Source organism: Danio rerio, chromosome 5 (assembly GCF_052040795.2).
Source record: "Danio rerio strain M-AB ecotype USA chromosome 5, GRCz13ab, whole genome shotgun sequence".
Classification (NCBI taxonomy): Eukaryota; Metazoa; Chordata; class Actinopteri; order Cypriniformes; family Danionidae; genus Danio; species Danio rerio.
The window spans coordinates 8,534,482-8,547,500 of NC_141025.1; the positions used below are offsets into that span (position 1 = coordinate 8,534,482).

A 13,019-nucleotide genomic window follows, 5' to 3' on the forward strand; every position below is an offset into this window, starting at 1 on the left:
AACTCTGAAAGGAAAAGCAAAGCAAAACTGTTATAACACTACAGCTGAATTTACACACACACAAACACTTAAAAGTAGCATCGATACTGACTTTGTGGCTGGAGTCCCCTGCTGAAAAACAACATAAATTACCATTAAATACACAATCAACTCACCACTGGCTGAATAAACAAACACACTGATTCCTCAAGTCCTCTGAGACACACACAACATCAAAAAAAATAAAAATAAAAACACACATACACACACACAGCATTGAGAATGGTCAGAAATCTCGCAACTGCTGTAAGTTTAATTGTTTTCGTGCATTATGCAAAACACTGTCACATGGTACCGAATGGCTACTTTAATCGCTTTATGTTAATCACGTTAGTTACTGTTGCTAAGATTGTCTGCTTGTTCTATTGCTGTCAATCATATACATGGCAGGGGCACAAATACAAATGAACTACATCATGCATTATTAAACAACAGCCAATTTGGCTATCTGCGTGTTATCTGTATATATTGAACAGGAAAATCTTATGTTATGTAATGGCCTGCCTGCAGTCCCGACCTGTCTCCAATAGAGAATGTGTGGTGTTTTTTTTAATGTCAATATTTATTTGCATAATTATTAAACAGTAGCTAATTTAGTCATGTTTATATCTATGCTGTTATATAATGTCGAGGTAAATATTAATAAAGATATTATTATAAAGATATTATCATTATAATATAATATAAAAATTCTTAGATTAAATATTATATTTGTTAAAATGATAGACGTATTAAGATAATATTTGTCTTATTTACTGTTTATTTGTTTTTCTTTTATTTATTTGAATGTAATTTAACAACTGTTTTAAGTTACAGTTGTACAGTTTATGTTTTGTAGTATTTAATGTATAAAAAAAGTGATTCATGAACATATACAGAAGACCAGTTGCCAAAATACAAGCCTCAATGGATTGAATTTCTGTTTCTAAATGTATTCTATGACTTTAAACAATCCTGCTATTAACATACTGATATCAGCAATTCTGCTAAAAACACTAAGCGTGTTCATTATGCTGTCCAGGGAAAGAGCCCTGAGTACAAATTAAAGATATTCGGTTTTCATTTGAATATTAAAATTCCTAATACAACCTCAAATCAGAAAATGTTTGGACAGTATAAAAAATGAAAATAAAAAAAGAAAGATGTGATTTTTAACTTTCTGTCCGTATTGGCGTGGGTTTCCTCCAGGTGCTCCGGTTTCCCCCACAGTCTTAACACATGCGGTTCAGGTGAATTGGGTAAACTAAAAATGTTTGTAGTGTACAAGTGTGAATTAGAGTGTGTTAGTGTTTCCTAGTGATGGGTTGCAGCTGGGCATCCACTGCATAAAACGTGCTGGATAAGTTGGCAGTTAATTCCGCTGTGGCAACCCCAGATTAATAGAGGGACTACGCTGAAAAGAAAATTACTGAATGAATGAATGATTTCTAAATTTACTTGACTTGTATTTCATTGCAGACAATACAACAAGCATTATTTACAGAGTTCCTTGTGATTTTTTTAAACATGTATTACAATTTTAGTTCTTGCAACACATTTAAAAAAAGTTGAAACAGTAAAGCATTTATCACTTTATAATGTTGCCAATCCTTTTTCACAACACTTAAAAAAGATGTTTAGGGACTGAAGACACCAAGTGATGAAGTGTTTCAGGTTTCATTTTGTCCCATTCTTCCTGCAAACAAGTCTTAAGGTGGGCAACAGTACAGGGTCTTTATTGTCACATTTTGTGCTTCAAAATGTGCTAAACATTCTCTAGTGGAGACAGGTTAGGACTGCAGGCAGGTCAGTCTTGTATCCTCTTCCTCCGCAGCCAAGACTTTATTAAACCAATTTATCTAATTTGTGGCCCTAAACTGCTCCTGTACCAACGCTTTTTGGAATGTGTTGCAGGTCTGAACGTCAGAAAAGGATGTATATAAACAAATTAAATTAGGTTGACCAGAAAAACATGAAATATTATGTTTATTCACCTTATTCATCAATGACGAGCGGGCGCAGCCATTTGAATCTTTTTGGCACGAGACTTCCGGTCTCATTCACTTCCATTCATTTTTAGACATTAAAAACTGCTCGTCTCGCTGTTTGATGTTGCAAACTGATATTTCCTTGTTATACTATTCTACTTGATCTGTATAGTCATGCAAACGTTTGTTTGTAGAGCAAGTAGTTTGACCGTTTTTTGCTGTTTATTATTCCTAGTCATTTTTCCCTTAGGCGACTTCCATACTGTCCCAACTTTTTCTGATTTGGGGTTGTATATGCAACCCTGCTATTAAACGTTGTCATTAAAACACATTATCAGCAGACAAAAAGTAACCCAATCCAGCAAAATTCCTTCAAACCAAACACAATCTAACCTCCAGAACCAGACACACGCAGGGCTGCATTAAACAGAAATATGTTTTCTTAACAGCCGCACATAAAAATCACAGAAACAGGCCTGGCACTGCTTTGGCTCTCTAATGTACAGTTGTATGAGGATAATGAGGAGGATTTACCCCAGTTTACAGGAGAGGGAGGATAAAAACATTAGATGAGTGCACAGTATGAAGACAAGCATTTGGTTTTCATCAGTTTTCTCTCCCACATCTCTTCAGACACATGCGTTCAAACATCTAATATATGATACACCATAGTACGCTGTAAAACGTGATTTAAAGCGAGTAAACCAATTGCCTAAAAAGCAACAAGTTGATTTTACAAAAAAAAAAGTAATAAACCCATTGTAGCTTGGAACTGTTGAGTTGACTTAATTTTTACAATTATGAAAATTGTAGTCACTTAAATAAAAAATAAAAGTAAATTAATCACTTTTTCCTAAACACCTTTATTATATTGTTTGTTTTCCAGCTTTTCTGTATCTAGCAAAATTACATACAGTAAATAATAATAATAATTAATAATAATTCCTTACATTTATATAGTGCTTTTCTGGGCACTCAAAGCGTTTTACACAAGCATCATCCACCACCAGTGTGCAGCATCCACCTAGATGACGCGACGGCAGCCATTTTGCGCCAGACCACACACCACACACAAGCTGATTGGTGGAGAGAAGACAGTGATGAAGCCAATTGGAATATGGGGATGGTTAGGAGGCCATGATGGACAGAGGCCAGTGGGCAGATTTGGCCAGGATGTTGGGGTTAAACCCCTACTCTTTTTCGGAGGACATCCTGGGATTTTTAACGACCACAGAGAGTCAGGACCTCGGTTTAACGTCTCATCCGAAAGACGGTGCTCACTGAGCAGTATAGCATCCCCGTCACTATACTGGGGCATTAGGACCCACACAGACAGCAGGTTGGGTGCCCCCTGCTGGCCTCACTAACACCACTTCCGGCAGCAACCTAGCTTTCCCATGTGGTCTCCCATCCAGGTACTGACCAGGCTCAGCCCTGCTTAGCTTCAGTGGGCGACCATGTGAGAGAGTTGCAGTGCTAGCTGCCATAAATAAATAAATAAATAAATCTGCTCTTCCAGACTCCAGCGTGTCTTCTAAATTCAACACATGCTATAATTGTAGATGCATATTACATAAGTACACACACAAACAGCAAAAAAAATAGCAGAATGACTAGTACAAATATGCTATTCCAAACACTTAACGAGAAGCAGAGCGAGTTTATTGGGTGATTAAACTCTAATCTGCGCTGATATCATACTATTAAAGTTATTAAACTGATTAGCACGCACAAATTCGGCAAAACACATCACAACAAGCACACCGATCTGTTGAGACGTGTGTGTTTGTGCCCCAGAATGCATGTGTGCATCAGCACGAGTAATTAGAGACGCATCTCTTCTGCGTAATTATGTCAGTCAACACTTTAAAAGCATCATTAAAATATGAAACCCATAGAGGAAGGTTTGCACACACACACACACAGACACACAAAATACTTCTGAGCTTCCCATGGGATATTATCCAAGGGAGAGCCCTGATACACACACACACATAAAAACGAACAACAGATAGCATTACACAGGGCTAAATATACACACAAACATTGCTGACACCCACACACAAATGAGCAGATACACACACACACTACCTGACTACAGTCTTGTCATCGATCCCAGTTGTAAGAGCAACAAATAATACCTTGACTTCTAGTTGATCATTTGGAAAAGTAGCAGAGGGTCGACTTTTCTGTTGAATCATCTGTTGAGCTGCATCCCAATCATCTCAAATACTGCAGAAGACTTACTGGAACCCGCATGGACCCAAGATTCTCACTGATATCAGTCAAGTTTGGTGAAGGTGAATCATGGTGAATCATGGTTTGGGGTCACATTCAGTATGAGGCATTAGAGAGATCTGCAGAGTAGATGGCAACATCAACAGCCTGAGGTATCAAGACATTTGTGCTGCCCATTACATTACAAACCACAGGAGAGGGCAAACTCTTCAGCAGGATAGCGCTCCTTCTCATACTTCAGCCTCCACATCAAAATCCCTGAAAGCAAAGAAGGTCAAGGTGCTCCAGGATTGGCCAGCCCAGTCACCAGACATGAAGATTATTGAGCATGTCTGGGGTAAGATGAAGAAGGAGGCATTGAAGATGAATCCAAAGACTTTTGATGAACTCTAGGAGTCCTGCAAGAACTCTTTCTTTGCCATTGCCATTTATTAATCAGTTATTTGAGTCATTGCAGAGATGTATGGATGCAGTCCTCAAAGCTCATGATGGAGTCAGACACAATATTCATTCTTTTTTCATGTCTTTATATTCTATACTGGACATTTTTTCTGTTAAGTGACAAGACTTTTGTCCAGGGGTCACCAATCCTGGTCCTGGGGGGCCGGTGTCCCTGCAGGGTTTAGCTCCATCTTGCCTCAACACACCTGCCTGGATGTTTCATGTTTACCTAGTAAGACCTTGATTAGCTTGTTCAGGTATGTTTGATTAAGGTTGGAGCTAAAATCTGCTGGATACCGGCCCTCCAGGAACAAGTTTGGTGACCACTGCTTTTGTCTAAGCAAAGTCAGACCTTACTGTCCAATTTAAATCATTAAAAATCAAGGCATGATCATGTTTTATTGTGGTAAATAAGCGTAATCTAGAGGCCTTTGCCTTTCATATAAGCCACTTCTGATACCAAATGATCAACTACAAATCAAGTTATTATTTGTTGTTCCTAAAACTTGGATAGGCGACTTTAGTCAGGAAGTGTATGTCACTGTTTGAAAACAGATACAGAGAGATGCTGCCAATAAAACAATATTATGGAATATTAGTGATTGTTACATGTCCATGTATTTATTATTTATTTATTTGTTACTTTGTCGCCCTCTTGTGTTGTGTTGATGGTTGTGTTTTCATTTAGAGTTGATTTCCTCCGCACCTGCAGACAATTCATCGTCGGCTATTTAAGAGCTCGTGCTGCAGTGATTCAGAGACGGGGATTTGAGCGGCCGTCCAGACGTGGAGTTGTGCTCCTTTTGTTCTCAGCCTGTGTTTATTGTGTTTCCTTCCCACACTTTATTCAAAAGAACGTATTAAAGTTCTCATAACATCATGCTTTTTTTTGGGTATGACCTAGTACAGTGGTTCTCAAACTGTGGTACGTGTACCACTAGTGGAACGCGGGATTCCTTATAGTGGTGCGCGGAGGAATGAAATATGTTATGTACATGCTATATATATTTCTAAACGTATCAAAAATTATGTTTATAATGTGCCATATATGACATATAGCCTATATTTCTGAGGTAATGTGCCACATTTTTTTTTTACTGTGCAGAGTTGTAGCTGCTGTACTGGGCCTACTACGCTACTGTATTTCAATACTGCTCATTTTGGTGGTACTTGGAGAGACAATTTTTTTCTGAGGTGGTACTTGATGAAAATATTTTGAGAACCACTGACCTAGTATGTATAGAGAATTATTGCCTGGGTCAGTTTGTGTGTGCACCTATACAGTTTCTTCCTCAAAAAAGCAGGCATCACACATGTTTATAGATTGGGTGAGGCATTAAGGGTCAATCAAACTCTTACCCATTTAGCTGACAGCTCTCACCCTGGCTTTCCAGCAGGCCCCGCCTCTGGCCCATGGCAACCTCACAGGCATTCTCATCAGAGTAAAGATTGATGGGTGTGTTATAGACTGATGGGCGGGGCACCGCCGGCTGATGATTTGGTGAGCCATCAGTGGGCGGAGACAGTGGATTAGGGTATTGAGCTGTGGAGGCGGGTGCAAAAGCAGATGCAGTGGAGGGAATGAAGGCTATGGGTGGTGACCCCGCCCCTCCAAATGGACGAGCGCTCCTATTGGAGGATGACGTGATGTGGGTGGAGTTTGTGATGTCAGAGGAGAATGGAATGGAGGTTGTCATGGGAACAGGTTTGATGATTTCCACACAATCATCCTGAACATGGAGGGAAGCACATGCAGGACTCAAACCAAACCACAACAGTAATGCAACAAGTCAACAGACAATGAATGTTATACAGGAGATGCAGGAAACATAAACAAATAGCAAAATAGATATTTTTAAATGTTTGTTTGCTGAAATGTAAAGTAACAACGACAAACTTGTGAGGATTTAAAATCTTCCAGTGAATAAAAGTGTTTTGTTTTTTTACATTTTTTTGTAATTTTTTTTAAAGGTTTTCTTTTTTATAAATAAAATTATCATTTTGCAGTATTATTATAAAAAGTGCTAATGCTAACATTTTGAGCAATTTTTTTTTTATTTTCCATTTGAAAAATAATTTGAGAATTATTTTATTCTAGCTAAAATAAAACAAATAAGACTTTCTCCAAAAGAAAAAATATTATCAATTATTTATTGGGGATTCATAAACTGATATTAATGCAGAGCCAGAATGCAATGCACGTGAATAAAATCATTTGCAAAATGCATAAATGCAAATGCAATTCATAAATATATTTCATCCACATCCTAGTGTTCTAAATTAAGCATGAAGATTAATGAAGAAATGCATTGTGTGCCATCACACTGTACAGTAGTTTAAAGGGGAAATGAAACACTCAGTCAAGTTTGCATCATTTTGTACACTGGATTACACTTTAATGAATATATATTAAACAAACTCCATTAATGTAAGCATTTAGCAGAAAACAGCATGTTTTACTATAGCTTTTAGACCTAGGATGTTGCCATCTTGGAATGTCGCTGTGTCTGACATCACGGGGTTGGTTCCGTTCCCTCAGCTGAACAGATACAGTGAAAGTAAAGGACTGAACACAAAGACTGTAAAGCCTAATTTAACCCAATGCGTAAAGTTGTGGACGTGGAGCTGCTGCAAATACAAGCATCAGATGTAGGTCTAAAATAAAAATGTATGTACTCATTATATTTTTCTTTTTTTCTCTTTAATTACAGATCATTTGATGTGCTTTGCTCCACTCTCTGTATTACCCTTCCTGACTGCCTGTCTGGGATTCAACCATGGTTTCAACAAGGTCCGGTACTGACGTAATTCAAGGTACTTGAATTCAAGGGCAGGTACTTTCACTTTTCACTACTAGTCTTCACCTCTTTTCTTGTTATAACCAAACTAAGATCAGTGCGGTTTTTCACATGGCAGGATTTTATCCTTCATATATGTTAAGAGATCGAGTTGATCGACTTGAAAAGGGAGTATGTCAACATAATCCACACAGACGTGACATAGTAAAGCGTGAAGTCATGTATCATTTTAATTGTTGCATTAGTCTGAATGTAAATCCCCTCGTTAGGTAGTGCTGGAGCAGCATGAAAAAGTGGACTAAAGCGTCAAATAAAAGCTATTAACAAAAGAAAATTACACAACTTACAACACTTAAATGCTTATATTAGTTGTATTTGCAGCAGCTCTGCGATGCTCATCCACAACTTTGTGCATCAGGTTAAAAAAGGCTGTTCAGTCTCTGTGTTCAGTCCGTTACTAATGTTGTTGAAACCCAGTCAGGCAGCATAATACAGAGAGTGAATCAAAGCACATCAAATGATCAGTAATTAAAAGGGAAAAAATAAAAATAGAATACATATATATTTTTATATTAGACACACATCTGATGCTTGTATCTGCGCGTCTACAACTTCACGCATTGGGTTAAATAAGGCTTTCTGGTCTCTGTGTTCAGTCCTTTACTTCCACTGTATCTGTTCAGCTGAGGGAACAGAACCAACCCTGTGATGTCAGACACAGCAATGCTCCAAGATGACAGTGCCCTAGGTCTAAAATCTATAGTAAAACATGCCATTTTCTTTATAAGGGTTACATCAATCAAGTTTAATATATTTTCACTAAAGTTTTCATTCATCCAATGTACAAAATAATGTAACTTGACTGAGTGCTTCATTTTCCCTTAAATACTATGTACAATAGTTCAAAATTAAACAGTATACATTATTGTTTCAGTTTTTATTAATTAAGTTTAGTTTTCAACAAATTAAATGACAAAATATGGCTTCGAGACAGAAAATTGAAAGCAGCAGACTCCCTTTTGCTACAAAACATGCAAAACTAACACTCAAGCATCCATATGTGTGTCTGTCTCAGAGGAATATAATGAAATGCACACACACAGAATACTTCATTCATAATACTCCAGTTATGTGTATGCGCGTAAATCTCATACCTTTGGTGCCACATCTGGTTTTGGCAGACTTGAAGCTCTGTTGGAACACAAACAACAGACAGAAACATTACTGACTGTGCCGAGACCACATCTAGAGCTGGCAGTGGCACTACATGAGGAACGTCAAACTGTGGTCAGCAGTAAAATCAAAGGCCTGCATTCATAATGACACAGAACAACCGCGTGCAAGTTTGTCGAGCACTTATGAAATTGCTCAGCCTGCGGGAGAAAAGAATTAGTGTTGCGTCGATCACTAAAATAACAGAGCAGGTTTGGGTTTAAAGGAATAATTAGGATTTCTACATGTTTTTGAAAGAAACCTCTCTGTGCTTAGAAAGGCTGCTTTTGTTTAAACACAAATACAGTAAAAAACAGTAATATTGTGAAATACTGCTAGTGTTTAAAGAGCCCATATTATACATGAAATAGGGTCATATCTTGGTTGTAAGGGTCTCCAACAACAGTCTAATATGCATGCAAGGTCAAAAAACACTTTTATGGTCTTATAATCTGCATTTATTTTTACCTAATTATCCCAGCGACTCCTGTATGAATCGTCCAGTGATTTATTTGTTCCCAAACCCCTCCTTAGCGCGAAGCTAATCTGCGCTGATTGGACCGATGACAGTCTGTCGCGATTGGTCGACTGCCTTCAGTCAGAGAGTGAAATGGCCAATAGCTAATCAGCAATATAAAAAGTAATCACGGTTCATACACGCTCATATTCGCATAGCAATATCCGTGATATTGCTAGACAGCCCGCTCCCGTCCCAAATTAAACCCGTTACCGACCGCTCCCACAATTTATTCGGAAATTTATTCCCGCGCCGCAGAAATCTGGCGCGGGGACAGCCGCAGGAATGCAGAACTCTACCACGGAGCTCCATAAACAAAGCAGCACGCGTCGCGTTTTTAACGTGACTTTGCACGCGATAAGAGAATATAGCCAGTTAACCTGATACAGTACACGCGGTTACAAGTAACAAATCACAACTAAATACATTTGAAAGCTAGAGTCAACGAGGCAACAACTTTAATCGCACGTACTTACACTTGAGAAATGGAGGAAGAAACCCATCCTGACGTCAATCAGTAAGTTACTCATTACTGATCCTTCCTTTAACAAACGCTGATGAAGTATTCTTTGTAGCATGTAGCTTCCAGAAGTTTCCAGTAGTTTCCAACTGCTTGGTTATAATGCTGAGGTTTCATCTTTGGGTAGAGACTCAATATAATATCCATCTGCAGTGTGACTTCAATCGACCGGCATGTTTGTGTGCGTGTGTTTGTGGGTGTGTGTGTGGGTGGGTGTGCGTGTGTGTGTGTGTGTGTGTGCGTCTGCGTCAGAGGGCGGGGCCTCAGGTTTGAAATCTCCCGGGTTTGCGCGTGCGCGTGAATAACTTGGTTTCGTTCGTACGTCATGGCGAAACACCTAATGAATCGGTATCAAGGCGACTCGTTTGAAGCACTATGAGTCGACTCTTTTATAGATGAATCAACCGTTTTAAACACTGTATTCTTACAGATTTAAGCCTTAGCTGGATACTTCACTTTACTTAGAGCTGTGTTACACACTACATGGAGGGGAATTTTCAAAAACCCATAATATGGGCTCTTTAAAATAACTGTTTTGTACCTAAATATATTTAAAATTCAATTTGTTCCTGTGATTCATTCATTAATTTTCCCTCGACGGGTGCCCTTACATTATGCTATCTGAACCCTGCCCAGGTGCGTTTCCCTGTTTGTTTAATAAGTGTGAGTGCTCTGAATCGGGCTCAGACACGGTTCAGTTGGCCGGCCCTGACCCGGTTAGAAGAGGTGTGCCAGAGTATGGTTCACTTGGGCTTTGGCACAGTACGCTTGTAGTGTGAGTGCAAAGTGCACCTGAGCATGAAACTGAAGACACAACGTCACTTTTAAGGGAGTTTCAAATGGATTTATTAATCATTCTTAATTTTCAGTGAACGTGAACTGTTTATTAAAGACGCAAACCCTTCACTGCACCACAGCTGCACCTTCAGCAAACCTCCTAATACCTGCAGCACGAGGAGTTTTAGAATTATTTATGAGCGTCAAAAGTGATGGATCTGTTATATCGCCTCACAGCAAGAAGGTCACATGTTCGCTGACTCTGCTGGGCCAGTTGGCATTTCTATGTGGAGTTTGTATGTTCTCCCCGTGTTCGCGTGGGTTTCCTCCGGTTTTCCCCACAGTCCAAACACATGCGATATTAGGGAATTGGGTAAGCTAAATTGTATGTAGTGTAATGGTGTGAATGGGAGTGTATGGGTGTTTCCCAGTACTGGGTTGCAGCTGGAAGGGCAAACACTGCATAGAACATATGCTCAGATTCATTCAGCTGTGGCTTAAACTTTACCATAATTGATAAAGGGACCTAGCTAAAAAATATATATAATGAATGAATGCAATATATGGCACCTTTAAAAAAATTATCATTTTTTTCCAAACTATCAAGTGCACATTATGATGTTGTTTGTTATTAAACTAACACTACGGTTTGAGATCGAGTGATACCGTTGCTCTGTCTGTGCATGTGTGTGTGTGTGCGTGCGTGCACTAGTTTAGCTATACCGGTGGGGGCTCAGTTGTCTTTCCCTTTTTTTGTCAGATATCAAAATGACCCACTGGGAAAGACATTTCACCAGTCTTTACAAATTCAAAATGTTTATAAATCATCCAGAAGATGTTTTAATAGTATCTAGATGACTGACACTTGTTTCTGTGAGGGTTGGTTTAGGGGTAGACCGAGTTAGGCCATAGACATTATTATTACAGTTTTTCTCAGTGGCTTTGGTGCATGTCTCACAACACTATTTACATTTGCACAACAGTTCATGCATTTCCCAAAACAATTAGTACAAACTGCAAAACCTAGCCGAAAACCTGCAAAAGCGCGTCACATGTTCAAAATAGATCGCTCATTCCTCAAAAGCAAGTATTGATGTCAATGAAAGTGTCAGTGTGATCAAGTTGAAAAGTCCTGACACCATTGTTTATGAATAAGATAGTCAAATGGTTTTGTCATGTTTTCATTATGACAGTTTACTCTGTAAATGTTTTCCAATGGAAAAAAATTCAAATTTTAGTGACACATCCTGAAAATGCTCAAGACAGCACTATATACTATTAGCACAGCAGTTTGAAAACTACAGTAAAGTTAGACATCACTTCATTTAGTGAAGTATCTGAGTACAAGACACTGAATATGTATGTTTCACATGTTTACTGCATTTGCTCTTTACAATTCTAATTTACTCACAGCATTGTGCAAAAGAATAAACACACCCTTATTTACAATAAACATACACTTCCTTTGGATAGAGCTGTGCACAACTGTTAACAATACTGCAGTACATATTAGAACTGAATCTACAACATACACAGGACTGTAAATCAGTCATCAAATTGTTCAATTTAGAAGACATTTTCAGCAAAAAAAAAGATGAACATTTTTATCAAATTTGCTTGACAGAGTTTGACAACTAGTTCACCATTTGTTTATGTAATGACTCCAGTAATGAAATGAAGACTATTAGTTTTATATGGAATGACTATTCAGCATTCACAAGTTTAGTTAAAGGTGCAGTAGGTGATTGTCTTCAGAAGCATTTTTTGTTGTGCTGGTTGAAAATCTCTTCACAGTCCAATAGTAATGATTACAGTAAATGATCTAAATGTGTTTATATGTATTTTTATATTCTGGGTAAAGCATAAAACTAAATAATGTTTATCCAATTATATGTCGGGCCAACATCTCCCATAATTACGATATGCGGCTCAAACTGTTTGTCAGCAAATGCAGATTCAGACTTCTGCGCATCTCTTTTCACGCAGATCCGCCGTTCATGAGTGCCTGTTGCATAAGCGCGGCCGCGCGGTCACGAGACAGACCGGGAGAAATCAAATGCTGAATTGAAACTTTTAAAAACCTGAATCAATATTGGAGTTACTTTAGCACGCTGGAGGAAGGACGACACCATGGCTGAAGTATCACTGTTAGACAGGTCATGTTGTTTTAAAACTTAGTCAGGCTAAGCTGATGTTAGACTGTGTTGTTATGAATGACTTATATGCACAGACATGTTGTTCAGCCACTGAAATCTCCTGGTGAAAGATTGATGTGATTATTTTCAGCTTTATAGGGTCCTTTTACAGCATCGATAATGTAGATTTATATTTAGTTTAACAACAAAACATCAGTAAATAGCGATATTCCGTTCATCACATTGGGTCTTTTTTGAACAATGACAGCCTTCCTATACTGTTTACAGCTTTTCTGAATATTCACTCTGAAAAAGCATGTAAGTGTGGCTAAGTAATAAATGTAATTCCTGCACGGCGCTGCCCCTAACTAACTG

The 13,019-nt window shown here is 38.4% G+C and overlaps 1 protein-coding gene across 15 annotated transcripts in view; it reads right to left on the reverse strand.

Annotated features, from left to right (window-relative positions):
• pdlim5a (PDZ and LIM domain 5a) overlaps positions 1-13,019 on the reverse strand; it is a 134,749-nt gene that overhangs the window by 49,071 nt on the left and 72,659 nt on the right. For 7 of the 15 annotated variants that reach the window (XM_087251669.1, XM_087251667.1, XM_087251673.1 and 4 more), the window contains exons 4-5: positions 8,638-8,674; positions 92-111 (exon numbers count right to left, since the gene is read on the reverse strand). In XM_087251669.1, the coding sequence (XP_087107795.1) occupies positions 92-111; positions 8,638-8,674 (57 nt within the window). 15 annotated transcript variants of the gene reach the window in all.